Source organism: Diabrotica virgifera, chromosome 6, assembly GCF_917563875.1.
Source record: "Diabrotica virgifera virgifera chromosome 6, PGI_DIABVI_V3a".
NCBI lineage: Eukaryota > Metazoa > Arthropoda > Insecta > Coleoptera > Chrysomelidae > Diabrotica > Diabrotica virgifera.
The window spans coordinates 224,237,628-224,254,946 of NC_065448.1; the positions used below are offsets into that span (position 1 = coordinate 224,237,628).

General features: G+C 29.3%; 3 protein-coding genes and 1 pseudogene across 3 annotated transcripts in view; 3 read left to right on the top strand and 1 right to left on the bottom strand.

Moving 5' to 3' along the window:
* LOC126887260 (uncharacterized) overlaps window positions 1-5,476 on the bottom strand; it is a 31,385-nt gene extending 25,909 nt beyond the window's left edge. Inside the window, exon 1 of the mRNA XM_050654677.1 lies at window positions 3,028-5,476. Coding sequence (XP_050510634.1) covers window positions 3,028-5,469 — 2,442 coding nt within the window. The 5' untranslated portion in view covers window positions 5,470-5,476. The remainder of the gene's footprint in view (window positions 1-3,027) is intronic.
* The window catches only part of LOC126887262 (zinc finger protein 883-like), a 151,072-nt pseudogene that overhangs the window by 99,775 nt on the left and 33,978 nt on the right, over window positions 1-17,319 (top strand).
* LOC126887273 (zinc finger protein 665-like) overlaps window positions 1-17,319 on the top strand; it is a 175,796-nt gene that overhangs the window by 46,165 nt on the left and 112,312 nt on the right. The window lies entirely within an intron of this gene.
* LOC126887272 (zinc finger protein 233-like) overlaps window positions 1-17,319 on the top strand; it is a 113,020-nt gene that overhangs the window by 45,868 nt on the left and 49,833 nt on the right. The window lies entirely within an intron of this gene.

Consider the following 17,319-nt stretch of genomic DNA (forward strand, 5'->3'; position numbering starts at 1 on the left):
CTATGTCAAATTGGAACTTTTCGATTTCTCTCGCAAGATGTTTAAGTTTACCTTCGCCATATGTGCCTCTTACATTCCATGTTCCTAAAAGTAAGTATTCTTTTCGACATGTTTTCTTGTTTTTTGGTCCGGTTTTTGTTTTTTTCCTCTTGTTTCCTTTTTTTGTATTATCACTATCCTTTTTCTGTGCTTGTTTCGTCAACGTTATTCCTATGGTACAGTTATTTGTTAGTTTTTTGATGCTGTTTTGATCATTGTGCCTTCTTTGTCGTTCCACTTCCATTCGATGTTATTTACCCATATTTTTTTTACTCCAGTTTTGACTTCATTCTTCATTTCCTTTATTTCTTTCTTCCTGGGCAATGTTTCTAATTGTTTTCTGTATATCTCGTTATTTTATAGTTGTATCTTCGTTGATATATACCTTGTGCTCTTTAATTTCTTTTAGCTTGTACTTTTTTTCCATTATTTTTCTTTTTTCCTCTTGGTTTTCTAATTCAATTAGACATGTTTTTTCGCCTAGCTTGTGAGCATTTCTTATTTTCACCTCTATTCCTAAGTGGTGTTTGATGAAATTGTTGATTTTTTCTTTTAACCGTGCTTGCTCATATGTGTCTATTGTTAGGCCGCTTATAACTACGTTGTTTATTCGTCGGTGTTTTTCCATAACTTCGATGTTTTTTGTTATTTCTCTGAGTCCCTCCTTGATCTCTTTATTTTCTTTTTTCAGTTCTGCATTTTCTTTTCTCAGCTCTCTGTTTTCCGTAATGAGCTTTTCTATTGTTTCCTTACTTTCTTTTTGATTTCTTTTTATTTCCTAATGTCATCGGTGAGGAGGCTCATCATTATTAATAATTGATCAATTTTTGACCCTCCTTCTGGATGTGTGTCATCACTCTCTAATTTTTCCAGATAATTTTCCATTTTCCGGCTCCAAACACTGTCTTCCACCTCAACAGTGCAGAGAAGACAGCGTTTACCGTATTTATTTTGTTTGTTTATTATCCGTTGATATTTTCTGTGGTTATCCCGAAAGTCTACTCACAACGGCAACGTCGCAATTTCAACGGTCAGGGTTTTGTTTCTACGCTTTGCTGTTAGACAAGCTTATCAATTGTAGCGATCTTACTTTTTATAGGTCCTTGGTATTATTCCGATGCTATTTCACCAATTTTAAAGTTTTTTCTTATCACTTTCCTTAACTTAATGTCTTATATTATTCACTAAATACTTCCAATAATTTATTTCCCGTTGCAACTCTCAGAAATTGAGTTTATTGCAGACGACAAATAAAATATGTGTTTACGTTTTGACTACCTGAAAATTGATAAAAAACTTTAAAAATATGCTCATAGGTACTTGAAAATATACTCTTTCGAAAGCGGTATCTATTTTTCTTATACATAGAATACTTTTTAAATAAAGCTCACTTATTATAAACAACTACAAATAAATGTTATGTTTTAATAAAATCGATGCCATTCTTTTCTGAAAGTCTCTTTTTAAATGAAAATATGGGAACATATTAAAAAAGGCTTGAATAACATATTACATATAAATACAACATGCCTATTACAAAGGTAAAAATATATGGGGCACGTAAACACAGGTGAAAAAGTTGCTTAAAAGGGAAAACGGCACGCTTCCTAAACACAGTAGACGACAGACGAACATAACCTAAAAAATTGGAGCAATGTTCACGCTGCAATGTTTTGTTATCGTTTTCGGCTGTCAAAGTTTTTGAATTTATAACTTATTATCAATAAAAGTGATATGTTTGTTATAAAATAATTGTGTAAATATTTACAATGAGTGCGAACAGTGAAACAAATAATAATAATTCTTGATTTATTTGTGAAAAACATTTAGAATGTGATAACGAAAAAATTGTAATTGTCAAACGTGGAATTGAAACATTAAAAAGTGTAAGTTTAGAAAGAAAAGGTGATACACACAAGATGCTTTTGGACTGTGATGAAATTAGAATGTAGACAAAAATATGTTTTAAAAAGAGGAGAAACGTTTTCATGCTGCATGCGGAAGTTGTCAAGAACTGGTAATTGTACAAATCACAAAAAGGAAGACATTAGAGAGATATCGCAAATGCATTTTTATCGCACGCTAATAGCGGAATACGCTATTTTGACATGTACGCAAGCGCAGAGTGAATGTTACGCTAATACCGGATAACGTGTCCCGCTATTTAGGTTGAAATAAGGGACGGTAATAACGTTAACGCTAATTTGACATTTGGGATGAAACATAAAAATAATTTATAGAATACAAATTTTATAAACTAAAAACTGTGAATCATCTTGTTTCTTGTGTTGAGAAATACGTTGCGTTCTTATTTTGTCTACAATAGACTACTTTTTGTTGTTGTTCTGAAGCTATTTCCTTGTGGCATTTTTATGATTAATTATTTATATGGGAAATAAGCCACAATTAAAATGAAAAAAATAATTTTATTAACGTTTCGACGCCCAAATCGGGTGCCGTTGTCAAAATACAAAATATTACTAAAATAAACTAAAGTGTTGTTGCTAAGCAAAAAAAATTCTTCTAATAATTTATTTAATCTCACTCATTTATATTGGCAATTCAGACATATATTATACATTTTAAAGTAGAAGACTTTAAAATGATATTGCCAATATTTTATGAGTTGCGTTCCTGGGACGACTTACTGAAAGATAGTTCATTCGATTACATGAAATTAACCCCAACTCAAGAATATCCGTCATAAAAAATTATAGCATGTGATATGTCTTTAAAAAGACAACCAAATGCAACGACAGTAAAATTCTCGCGTTAGAGACTTCATAGTAAATCACAAGGGAAAACCAGGAAAAACCTGTGATACTATCCCGACATCGTAAGTATTTGGTCTTACATTAATTTACTCTCAAAAAGTAATACCAAATTCTGACTTGTAACATGTTTAAATTATAAATATTATTAATAATACTAGATATATAAGTAATACTAAAATATAAAATATGTACTAGCTCGATATTATTGACTTACTAATCTTGGTATTTTCTTTCTATTGACTTCCTCTTTCAGTATGGGTAACCACATCCTACTGCATTCTACCGAGGAATTTGCGACACAATTGGTTTCATTTAGCATAATTAGAGCCGCTTCTTTGATTTTTCTCTTTTTACTATCTGATTCTTTCAGGACTATACTTGAATCTCTCCACTGAACTCTATGTTCATTATCCCATGCGTGTTGACATATTTGAGATCTCTCAAATTCTCTATTTTTAATATAAGATTGATGTTCACTTATTCTAACGTCTAATGGTCTTGATGTCTCACCTAAATAAAATTGTTCGCATTCACAAGGTATTTTATAAATGCAATTTTTTGTTCTTTCTTGATCATTGTTAGGTTTAGTTTTAGATAGAATAGATCTCAATGTGTTTGTTGTTTTGAATGTTGTTGAAATGTTGAATTTATTTCCTATTGTTTTAAGTTTCTCGGATAGTCCTTTTATATATGGTATTGATATTTTCCTCGTATTATTTCTGGTGAATGTTGTAGGATCCCGTTCTAAGTTGTTCTGTTCCATTCGATCCAATCTTGACAATTCCTTATTTATAAACGATAAAGGATAATCATTTTTTAATAAAACAGATGTTAACAATTGTTTTTCTGCTAAAAAGGAATTTTCGTTAGAACAAGTAATTTTGGCTCTATCATATAAGGATTTAATGATTCCCTTTTTAACGTTGATGTTGTGATTTGACTTGTAATTGAGATATCTGTTGGTGTGTGTTGGTTTTCTATACACTTGAGTCTCATATCCAATATCCTTCTTTGAGATCAAAACATCGAGGAAAGGTAGGCTGTTATTGTATTCCTTTTCCATTGTAAATTTTATTGTCTCTTCTTGATCGTTTATAATATTCAGGAATGTATCCAACAATTCTGATCCATGAGGCCATATTGAAAACACATCATCTACATATCTCCACCATACTGTGGGTTTTAAATTTTGTTTAGAAATAATATTATTTTCGAAATCCTCCATAAATATATTAGCCAATAATGGAGATAAAGAAGAGCCCATTGCTAGACCAAAATTTTGTTTATAGAATTCATTGTTTAGTTGAAAATAGGTATTATGGGTACATAATGTCAATAACTCCATTATAGCTGATACATTTAGTCTTGTCCTAGTTGCCAATGTATTATCATTCTCTAATTTCGTTTTGATTATGTTTAAAGTTTTATCTAATGGTACATTTGTAAATAAACTGTTTATGTCAAAACTTACTAAAATATTATTTTGATTAAATTCAATAGTTGATAATTTGTTTAAAAAATGTTTTGTATTTTTTATAAAAGTGTCATCATTATTAGCAAATGGTTTTAGAATGTTTAATAAGAATTTTGATAGTTCACTACAAGGAGAATTGATGGTACTACAAATGGGTCTAAGTGGTATGTTCGCTTTATGAATTTTCGGCACTCCATAAAAATGTGGTGTCTTACTGTAGTGAGGTGTCATTAATTTTCTTTGATAGTATGTTAGATCATTTTTAAATTTGAATAAAGCTCTATATATTTTGTTTTCCAGTGTCTTCGTTGGATCCTTCGTTAATTTGCTATAAGGTCCATTTGTAATTAGATCTGTAATTTTATCCTCATATTGTATTTTATTCATTATTACAGTTGCATTGCCTTTATCCGCTGGTAGGATTGTTATGGAGTCATCATTTCTTAAAGTTTTTAAAGCCTTCATTTCCTCTTTGCTGATGTTCTGTTCAATTTGATTAGACTTTTCCAATTCAAGTTTACATAGTACCCTATATTGTTCTTTTTCATGAGTTGGTAGACACTGGGATATTTTCTCCACTGAGCTGATTATGTCTAATTTTGGAATAGATGGATGAGTAACAGCATAGTTTAAACCTTTTGACAATACCAAATTTTCCGTTGCATTTAAATGTCTATTTGATAGATTGACAACTGTCGTTAATATGTCATTATTTCTATTTAGGTTATCAAAAGTATGTAAACTATTTTGTTCTAAAAGATTATTAAATTTATTTAAATGTATATTTCTTTGTTTCTGATATGAATTTTCATAAATTATATGTAAACTAAAAATAATTCGATCAAAATCAGAATTTGATATCATTCCGAAAAGTAAATCTTCAATACTTACGATGTCTTGTTCGATAAAAAATAAATTTGACCTGTGAAATTGCAACCTTTCCCGGATCATCGACAAACTGGCTCTATGTAGAATATTTTGGAGTCTTCTGCTTGAGTATGCTGGCCGTAACCTCAAGCCCTTTGGTATTATGTTGTTATTTCTACATCTTCTTAAAAATTTTATTGAATTTTGACAATGTGCCAGTTTCTCGTAGAAGGTTTCCAATTTCCTAAAATTTTGACACACGATAGGCCCATACCGGTTTCTTAATGTTGTTCTGAAGCTATTTCCTTGTGGCATTTTTATGATTAATTATTTATATGGGAAATAAGCCACAATTAAAATGAAAAAAATAATTTTATTAACGTTTCGACGCCCAAATCGGGTGCCGTTGTCAAAATACAAAATATTACTAAAATAAACTAAAGTGTTGTTGCTAAGCAAAAAAAATTCTTCTAATAATTTATTTAATCTCACTCATTTATATTGGCAATTCAGACATATATTATACATTTTAAAGTAGAAGACTTTAAAATGATATTGCCAATATTTTATGAGTTGCGTTCCTGGGACGACTTACTGAAAGATAGTTCATTCGATTACATGAAATTAACCCCAACTCAAGAATATCCGTCATAAAAAATTATAGCATGTGATATGTCTTTAAAAAGACAACCAAATGCAACGACAGTAAAATTCTCGCGTTAGAGACTTCATAGTAAATCACAAGGGAAAACCAGGAAAAACCTGTGATACTATCCCGACATCGTAAGTATTTGGTCTTACATTAATTTACTCTCAAAAAGTAATACCAAATTCTGACTTGTAACATGTTTAAATTATAAATATTATTAATAATACTAGATATATAAGTAATACTAAAATATAAAATATGTACTAGCTCGATATTATTGACTTACTAATCTTGGTATTTTCTTTCTATTGACTTCCTCTTTCAGTATGGGTAACCACATCCTACTGCATTCTACCGAGGAATTTGCGACACAATTGGTTTCATTTAGCATAATTAGAGCCGCTTCTTTGATTTTTCTCTTTTTACTATCTGATTCTTTCAGGACTATACTTGAATCTCTCCACTGAACTCTATGTTCATTATCCCATGCGTGTTGACATATTTGATTTTTAGTTTACATTATTTTTAGTTTACATATAATTTATGAAAATTCATATCAGAAACAAAGAAATATACAGTTAAATAAATTTAATAATCTTTTAGAACAAAATAGTTTACATACTTTTGATAACCTAAATAGAAATAATGACATATTAACGACAGTTGTCAATCTATCAAATAGACATTTAAATGCAACGGAAAATTTGGTATTGTCAAAAGGTTTAAACTATGCTGTTACTCATCCATCTATTCCAAAATTAGACATAATCAGCTCAGTGGAGAAAATATCCCAGTGTCTACCAACTCATGAAAAAGAACAATATAGGGTACTATGTAAACTTGAATTGGAAAAGTCTAATCAAATTGAACAGAACATCAGCAAAGAGGAAATGAAGGCTTTAAAAACTTTAAGAAATGATGACTCCATAACAATCCTACCAGCGGATAAAGGCAATGCAACTGTAATAATGAATAAAATACAATATGAGGATAAAATTACAGATCTAATTACAAATGGACCTTATAGCAAATTAACGAAGGATCCAACGAAGACACTGGAAAACAAAATATATAGAGCTTTATTCAAATTTAAAAATGATCTAACATACTATCAAAGAAAATTAATGACACCTCACTACAGTAAGACACCACATTTTTATGGAGTGCCGAAAATTCATAAAGCGAACATACCACTTAGACCCATTTGTAGTACCATCAATTCTCCTTGTAGTGAACTATCAAAATTCTTATTAAACATTCTAAAACCATTTGCTAATAATGATGACACTTTTATAAAAAATACAAAACATTTTTTAAACAAATTATCAACTATTGAATTTAATCCAAATAATATTTTAGTAAGTTTTGACATAAACAGTTTATTTACAAATGTACCATTAGATAAAACTTTAAACATAATCAAAACGAAATTAGAGAATGATAATACATTGGCAACTAGGACAAGACTAAATGTATCAGCTATAATGGAGTTATTGACATTATGTACCCATAATACCTATTTTCAACTAAACAATGAATTCTATAAACAAAATTTTGGTCTAGCAATGGGCTCTTCTTTATCTCCATTATTGGCTAATATATTTATGGAGGATTTCGAAAATAATATTATTTCTAAACAAAATTTAAAACCCACAGTATGGTGGAGATATGTAGATGATGTGTTTTCAATATGGCCTCATGGATCAGAATTGTTGGATACATTCCTGAATATTATAAACGATCAAGAAGAGACAATAAAATTTACAATGGAAAAGGAATACAATAACAGCCTACCTTTCCTCGATGTTTTGATCTCAAAGAAGGATATTGGATATGAGACTCAAGTGTATAGAAAACCAACACACACCAACAGATATCTCAATTACAAGTCAAATCACAACATCAACGTTAAAAAGGGAATCATTAAATCCTTATATGATAGAGCCAAAATTACTTGTTCTAACGAAAATTCCTTTTTAGCAGAAAAACAATTGTTAACATCTGTTTTATTAAAAAATGATTATCCTTTATCGTTTATAAATAAGGAATTGTCAAGATTGGATCGAATGGAACAGAACAACTTAGAACGGGATCCTACAACATTCACCAGAAATAATACGAGGAAAATATCAATACCATATATAAAAGGACTATCCGAGAAACTTAAAACAATAGGAAATAAATTCAACATTTCAACAACATTCAAAACAACAAACACATTGAGATCTATTCTATCTAAAACTAAACCTAACAATGATCAAGAAAGAACAAAAAATTGCATTTATAAAATACCTTGTGAATGCGAACAATTTTATTTAGGTGAGACATCAAGACCATTAGACGTTAGAATAAGTGAACATCAATCTTATATTAAAAATAGAGAATTTGAGAGATGTCAAATATGTCAACACGCATGGGATAATGAACATAGAGTTCAGTGGAGAGATTCAAGTATAGTCCTGAAAGAATCAGATAGTAAAAAGAGAAAAATCAAAGAAGCGGCTCTAATTATGCTAAATGAAACCAATTGTGTCGCAAATTCCTCGGTAGAATGCAGTAGGATGTGGTTACCCATACTGAAAGAGGAAGTCAATAGAAAGAAAATACCAAGATTAGTAAGTCAATAATATCGAGCTAGTACATATTTTATATTTTAGTATTACTTATATATCTAGTATTATTAATAATATTTATAATTTAAACATGTTACAAGTCAGAATTTGGTATTACTTTTTGAGAGTAAATTAATGTAAGACCAAATACTTACGATGTCGGGATAGTATCACAGGTTTTTCCTGGTTTTCCCTTGTGATTTACTATGAAGTCTCTAACGCGAGAATTTTACTGTCGTTGCATTTGGTTGTCTTTTTAAAGACATATCACATGCTATAATTTTTTATGACGGATATTCTTGAGTTGGGGTTAATTTCATGTAATCGAATGAACTATCTTTCAGTAAGTCGTCCCAGGAACGCAACTCATAAAATATTGGCAATATCATTTTAAAGTCTTCTACTTTAAAATGTATAATATATGTCTGAATTGCCAATATAAATGAGTGAGATTAAATAAATTATTAGAAGAATTTTTTTTTGCTTAGCAACAACACTTTAGTTTATTTTAGTAATATTTTGTATTTTGACAACGGCACCCGATTTGGGCGTCGAAACGTTAATAAAATTATTTTTTTCATTTTAATTGTGGCTTATTTCCCATATAAATAATTAACTACTTTTTGTGGTTAGGATATTAGTTATTCAGATATTTTATATTATTTTGATACTGATTATTTATATTTATTGTTTGTCAAATCATTAAAATTAAAATATATTATGTCAACCTGCTCAATATCCAAATTCATTTTTCAATAAAAAACAATTACAGTATTATTCCATAGAGTTATATATTAGCATAGAGAGAGTGTCATTCAGAGCGAAGTGACGACACCATCTTTTTTATTTGGATTAGTGCTGTTTCACTCTTACGCATAGTAAAGCTGCTACAGTTGTCCTCCTCTTCCGTGCCTATATTCACACTGAATGTCATCATAGATTTTCGATACAATGTGTTAGAAAGAGATGCAGCAAACCAGTCCATGAGATCTTGTCGTCAGGAAGCGCGGAAGGTAGGCTCCCTCTATGTTAATATATACCTCTATGTATTATTCAACATTAATTTCTAGGTTACATTTTAATCCCAAAAGTCGGTTGTCATAATAACGTTAAGGCCCGCCCCCAGAACATTTGCGATAACTCTCTTGATGCCTGTGTTGGAATACACCGTTATCCCTTATTTACGTCTTGACACACTAATAACGTTTGCCTTTGCGATATCTCTCTATTATAGTTTCTGATGATTAAGATGATAATAGTTTAGATGGTAGCTGGCAAGAGACCCAAAATTATGATTTTACAGTTGATTCTAGATGAAGTTGATTCAGACACAAATTTTACATCAGACGAAGATGAAAATGAACTTTTAATAATTTAGATTAATTAATTAAATGTAAACAGTGACGATCCAGTTCGATATACAATAAACGATTTTTCATTGCACCTTTTATCATTTTAGTACTTCATACTCATTTGATCCTTTGTAACTTAGGAGGCAACATCAGCGCGCGAAAAACGCGTTCCAAGATTGCAACTTTAATTTTGAATATTCTGTCGAGATATCTCGCACACATATTCGCAATATAGTAAAGAATTGTGGTACAGAGCCCAATTTAAGAAACATGTTAATATGTAGAAATTACTCTAAAATTAAATTAAATATAAAAAACGAGTCTGTGCCGCTTTAAGAAGAACAAAAAAATACAGTTTCTTCAAATAAAATGTTTTATCCCATGTCTAGATTTTGTGTCACAATGGAATTACTAAAAAACGATTATCTATAACAAGAAATCGAACTTGACTGACATGGCAACATTTAGCGCGCCTATGAGTATAATAAGTATTGTTATCACATTACTGTGCCTTTGTTTCTGATAGTATACGCTGTGAGCTTCGCTGGTGTCGCTCCTAGCGGTTACTAATTCAACTTTTACCGGTAATTTTTAAATTTATTATTTAATTGTTATCGCTTAATATTTACAACGCAAAAAAGTAATTAAATTGTAATCGATTTTTTAAAGATTTTTCTAATCATTTTGACGTTCTATTGATAAAATATCAATTTCTTACTTCCGATACTTTGACAATAATCGTGTAGATGGCGCTAAGATTATAATAGATTATTTATAATTAGATATTACGGAAGATCAAAAAAACTTAAATTCAGTATTTAAAACGTAAGTATATTTAAGTTAAAAATATATACCACAGCTTTGACCAACTAATATTGTTTATAATTAATGTTTTTAATTTTAATTTTAAATTAATCACTTTGACATTTATGTCAAATTTCCAGTAAACGTTTACAAACTTGTCACTACTGGCGTTCGCGAATTAGTAAATATCCCCTCTACGTACGAGCTCACAGCGTATAGTGTATTGGGATAAACCGTAATCGTACCCCCTCCTAACTGCCAAAGTGTCATGGCCGCCGTCGGGACCTATTGTGCTGACATTTACAATGTTTACATATAGAAAAGTTTGTTTTTTTTCTGCTTATAATGCCGTTTTCTAAAGATATTAGTGAACAAAATCGATTTGCTAACAATATTTAATATATTTTAAATGTGCTAAAATTGGATCCAACAGCAAAAGTCGCATAAATAACATATAAATAACGAATTTGTTTACCTATTACAAATGGGGTTATGTGGTTGTAACTGTTTATTTTGGGAATAAAATGAAAATGATCAATTAAACGACTGGAAAACTGTAAGTATTACAATTAAAACATGTTTATCCTATCACAAGACAAGAGTTCACTTCATTTTAAGAAAGCTAATTATTATTATACAATAGACATTTATAAACTGCCATGTACTTTTAAGGTTACTTTTGATCTGTTTTCAAAGCTTATGATTAAATGTTACCTCTTTATTAATTAGATTTGCCAACAAAAGATGCATGATTAAGGCCAAATGCAATTCCTTTGCTAAAGTCATAAAAAAGTACCAATACAGTTAAAAAAATTATTTTAAAAAGGTCTCTCAAAAGACATGAAAATATACAACAACTCAAAAAACTAGAGAATGTAAAGAAAGCCAGGTTATTGGAAATGGAATTCCTGTTTAATTGAAAGCCACTAAACTATCCAAGACTTTTCAGAATCAAATGTGTCAACTTGTAAAACGATTCTTCTGACATTTTTAGTAAAAACCAGATTATCCTCAAGAAAAATTCTGTTTTAAGTGAAACTCAAAGTCATATATATAAATATTATTTTGTGAATGTGTCATCTTTGAATGAAACAAATTTTTTACCTAAACAATTAAATGTATGGATCTAATTAAAAACAATGCTGAATCAAGTACAGTAGAAATACAATCCTTTGAACTTCTAAATGTGATTGTTAAAAGTGTCGAGATAGCTACTGCATAGGGATTCGAAAGGGATAGACTTGTTATGAACGCACTTGATCATGTACTTCTTACTGTTATAAAGTTGAAACAAAACTTATTTTATGCTTTTTTATCAGTCACTTTTAATTGTGTATCAACTTTACGTGGTACATCGTGCAAAAATTGCTAAAATGCAAACATTATATTTATTTTCTGTGTTACATTGGATACTATGATTGAATGTCTTCCTCTTTTAGATAGTGAAGTGAAGAACATCTTGAAGTTCCAATGATGTTTCAAGATGAGATAAATCGAAATAATGGTTGTATGTTAGAAGGACAGAGAATACGAAGAAATGTTATTGCTGCATACTTAGTGTAGTGAAATACAAACTTCAAACATTATAATATATTTTTTGATTTCAAACATTTCATATGATTATGAAAGAACATCTTCCTCTTTAAAACAATGAAGAAGTGAAGAACATAATAAAGTTCCAACGAAAATGATTCCAGATGAGGAAAATCGAAATATTGGTTGTATGTTACGTGTATAGAGAATACGAAGAAATGTTATTGCTGCAAACTTAGTGTAGTGAATTAAAAACTTATTGTCAAATACAAATCAATTTATTTCATACTTTTATAATATATAGTGGTACAATTTTATATGTGTTCAAATAAAAATATTAATAATCAAGTATATTTAAATGGGAAATAAGCCACAATTTTACCTAAAAATGATTTTATTAACGTTTCGACGTAAAATAATTTTATTTCCCATTTAAATATACTTGATTATAAAAATGCCACAAGAAAATAGCTTCAGAACAACAAAAATATTAATAAATAAAATACAATAAACACAAATCATGTATATCTTACAATGAATTACAAAATCAAAAATTAATTACAAAAATATCAAAATAAATCTAAAATATTAAAAAGTAACCCATAATTTTTATAGTACCTACATACTTTGGTTGGTACTCTAATAATTTGGAAATCCATTAAAGTTTGTAGATGGAAATTGCAGGTATCTAAAAAATATATAAAGTAACTCAACAATCTCTTTTCAATTAGGGTTGCAGTTGATAAAGATGAATGACCCTTGCTCGGGAAATCAAATGTATCTAAAAAAATTAAGTAACAGCTTTCTAACAAAACAATCTTAGCACTAAACGGAAACAAAGATACAAAGTACAAAGATAAGTATTAAAACATTTTTTGAAAAATCTTTCTGAAAGTGAAAATAAAAACTACTCTCTATGGGAACAACTAAAACTGGGCATGCTTTACAAAAAAATGTATCCAGAACAAACTTCTTCTCTATAAGGCAATACTACGACAAGTCTGGATATACAGGATTTAATTCTGGGGAACTGCCAGTAACACAAATATGCAAAGACTACAAAGATTCCAATCCAAAGTCTTTCATGATGTCCGATTTTTTTAGTACCACTACCAAATATCACGCTAAACTTAAAATTCTTACAATGAAGATAGCTAAAGCTTGAGTACATATAGATAGATCCAACGAAATAAATAAAAACATTTAATGTATGTAAAATGTATGTTAGTCTTCTTCCACTTGCAGAAGATGTTTTCAGTTGTTTGTGCCACTGTGAACTTAAGATCTCTAATATTAACTGATGATAAATTTATGAAAACTGATTTTAAATATTAAAAACTTTCAGAGATATTTCAATTTTCGAAACATCTTATAAAAGAGTGAAAAATATTCAGAGACACCTTACAGCCATAAACCAGTAAAACTAAAATATTTAATGTTTTTGTATAAATTAATATTAATATTTATGAACTTTTTAAATATATCTTTAAAAATTTTATGATAAATAAAATGTTTTTGAGTAAAGGCAATATTTTTTTGTATGGTAATAGAAAAGATTAATATTTGAAATCATATACAGCATCACATTTTATAAATTATAATCTTTTTATTATAAAAATAGTAATACAGTGTGTCTACGGATGGGGTGCCCAAGAGGAAAAACTTTTTTATTTTCAATTTTAGCGAAAAATGTCATTCTTGATAAAAAGTTTTGCTTGTTCTAAAACCCCATAAAATGAACTAAAATTCAAGTTTTTCAAATCCTGCTTATTTTTATAGCCAATTTTATGTAAATCCCTATAAATTTTTGCACTAAGTTCGAAATTGTAACAATAATAACTTGGGAGAACAACCCTTTCACTTCTCTGGATTACGAAGCCAGACTTTGTCGTTCTCCTTGAATCATCCAATTATTTATTAATTAAATAATTATTAATACAACAATTTTAATAATGAAATTTATCACAAGATAAATTCTTTATTGAACGCTTAACATTGTCAAAAAAATTGACAATTCGCAAATTATTTATCGAAGTTGATAGTTACTAAGCTACATTGTGGCTTGGCAACACTAGATTATTGTTAAGATTTCAAACTTAGTGCAAAAATTTACATAAAATAGGAATTTACATAAAATTGGCTACCAAATTAAGCAGGATTTAAAAACTTGAATTTTATTTCGTTTTATGGGGTTTTAGAACAAGCAAAACTTTTTATCAATAATGACATTTTTCGCTAAAATTGAAAATAAAAAAGTTTTTCCTCTTGGGCACCCCAACCGTGGACACACTGTATATAATTATAATACTAAAGTCACAATAAAGATGCACTAGAAAGAAACAAACACAAGATATGATGAATGTTATGAGGAGCACTCACAAATCATGATTTACAAAGTTTATACATTGTAAATCATGATTCGGGAGTGCTATTTGTATCATTCAACATGTCTTGGGTTGTTTATTTCTGGTGCATCTTTATTGTGAGTTTAGTATAAGAGAATTACAAGTTTTATGTTAAATCTTCTGAATCAAATTTTTGTTAGGTATCATGTCACTCTTACTAATTTTATCCCATAAACACTTTGAAATAATACATTTTTTAGTTCCATGACTGTTATCAATTGTTGGATATCATATTGGCTACCATATTCGCTATTGTGGCTTTATTGACAGCAGCTCTAACTAATGATGATGGAGTCGATTTTCCATACTATGGTCTTAGATTGTTCAGCTATGATTGTGAGATTCTACCAGAACCACATTTACCTTGGATCTTTCTCTGAATTATCAAATGCAAAAGTTCATATTTTTTAGGGTGTTTCATACCTAAGTATTATTGACCTAAGTATTCCAGCTTGTGTCTCTTTAGTCAAATGGAAATTATTATATGAAACTCTACAAGAACACATTCATATTATAATCAATTAAGTATATTAATTTTAATCACAAATGTTTATTGGTTGAGAGAATGACTTTTTTACTTATGCTCATTCAAATATTTTTACTATTTTCTGTTAGTTTTTTAATAGTTATTTATGATATAAGTGTTAAAAGTACACATTTAAGGCACGCATGTGAAAGTCTGCAATTCACATGAGTGCCTTAAAAATGTAGTTTTTAACACACATATCATACAATATTTTTTCTACAAACGTAATTACAGAATATCTACAAAAACTTTTTTCTACAACTGTGTTAAAAATTCAATTTTTAGCACTCCATAAGAGCATTAAAAATGCTACTTTAAGGCACAAGTGCTTTAAAATTTTTATGGCACTGCAATTCGTATTGACCGTATAGACAATTTTGATGTAATGTCACAAAAATATAAAAATGGAATGTCAGTCAAGTTCAAGTAAAAGTTTTTGTAGATATTGTCCTGTAATTACGTTTGTAGAAAAAATATTGTATGATATGCGTGTTAAAAAGTACATTTTTAAGGCACTCATGTGAATTGCAGAACTCGTTATCGCTCATTCTGCAAACTTTCACATGCGTGCCTTAACCCTTAAACGCCCAAGGGTGGGTAAAAAATGTCCACCTAATGCGTATTCCCTTGTAACTTATTTATTACATGTATAAAAATTTTTCAAAAATTATTTATTGTTACAAATACAGCCCTTTATCTAATGTTAATTTGGTTTTACCGATATTTTTGAAAATAAAAGTAATATCTTGAGTTAAATATGGGTGGTCATAAAAAGTACACCTTTTGTAAAACTTGTTACTAAAGGTTTCTCTATAATTTCTCGTTGGTAGGAACATAATCCATATAATTATCGACGTATAATTACATTATCAACATAATTCTCCGCCAATGAGGAGGCTGAAAGGAAGAATGTGGAGAAAATCGACAAATTTGAATTAATGGCAGTTACTGGTATGTTAATTTTTATTTATATTGTAATTTTGTTTTAAGGTTTGTAAATTGTTTATATTAATATTTTAGAAGATGCTGTGTTTCTTAAGCATCAGATTCTTAAGTTTAATCCATTTCCAACAACTCTCAATAAATATATTAGCTATTTTCAAGGTGGACATTTTTTACCCACCCTTGGGCGTACATGGGACCTAAAAAAGGTTGGGCGTTTAAGGGTTAAACGTGTACTTTTAACACTTATATCATAAATAACTATTACTTGAACTGACATTCCATTTTTATATTTTTTTGACATTACATCAAAATTGCCTATACAGTCAATATGAACTGCAGTGCCATAAAAATTTTAAAGCACTAGTGCCTTAAGGTAGCGTTTTTAACGCTTGTATGGAGTGCTGAAAGTTGCATTTTTAACACGGTTGTAGAAAAAATAAATTTTATGTATATTTTATCTAAAAAAGTATTTAAGCACTTAAATATTTTTTCAAAAATAGAATATTTTTATGAACTTCTTTAATTCTTTTTTATTTTAACTTTAATGCAATCTGTTATCATGATAACAATATGACAGATATAAAAAATGACACAGTGGGAACTACACTCAGGGGTGAGAACTCTTTACATATTTATATTAATTTAGTCTACATTACCATATTTCTGACTTTTTTACAAATTAGTAACTACTATCTACTTCCCAGTGGTGTAGAGATCTGTAACTTTTCTTAACCCTCTAGTGCCCTAGTTTGCCTCAAGGCGGACCATAATAAAAATTTCCATGCTTACTATTTAAGTATTTTATAGCTGCAATACCGAAACCAGCCTCTGGACTAGATCAGATCAGCATCCAGCTTTTAAAAGTTTGGGTGATCAGACAGATTTTTACCCTATAATTTTCAGTTTAGCATGATATTTGGTAGTGGTACTAAAAACATCGGACATCATAAAAGACTTCGGATTAGAATCTTAATAGTTTTTGCATATTTGTATTACTGGCAGTTCCCCAGATTTAAATCCTGTACATCCAGACTTGTCGTAGTATTGCCTTATAGAGAAGAAGTTTGTTCTGGATACATTTTTTTGTAAAGCATGCCCAGTTTTAGTTGTTCCCATAGAGAGTAGTCTTTATTTTCACTTTCAGAAAGATTTTTCAAAAAATGTTTTAATACTTACCAGTATCTTTGTTTCCGTTTAGTGCTAAGATTGTTTTGTTAGAAAGCTGTTACTTAATTTTTTTTAGATACATTTGATTTCCCGAGCAAGGGTCATCTTTATCAACTGCTACCCTAATTAAAAAGAGATTGTTGAGTTACTTTATATTATTATATTTTTTAAA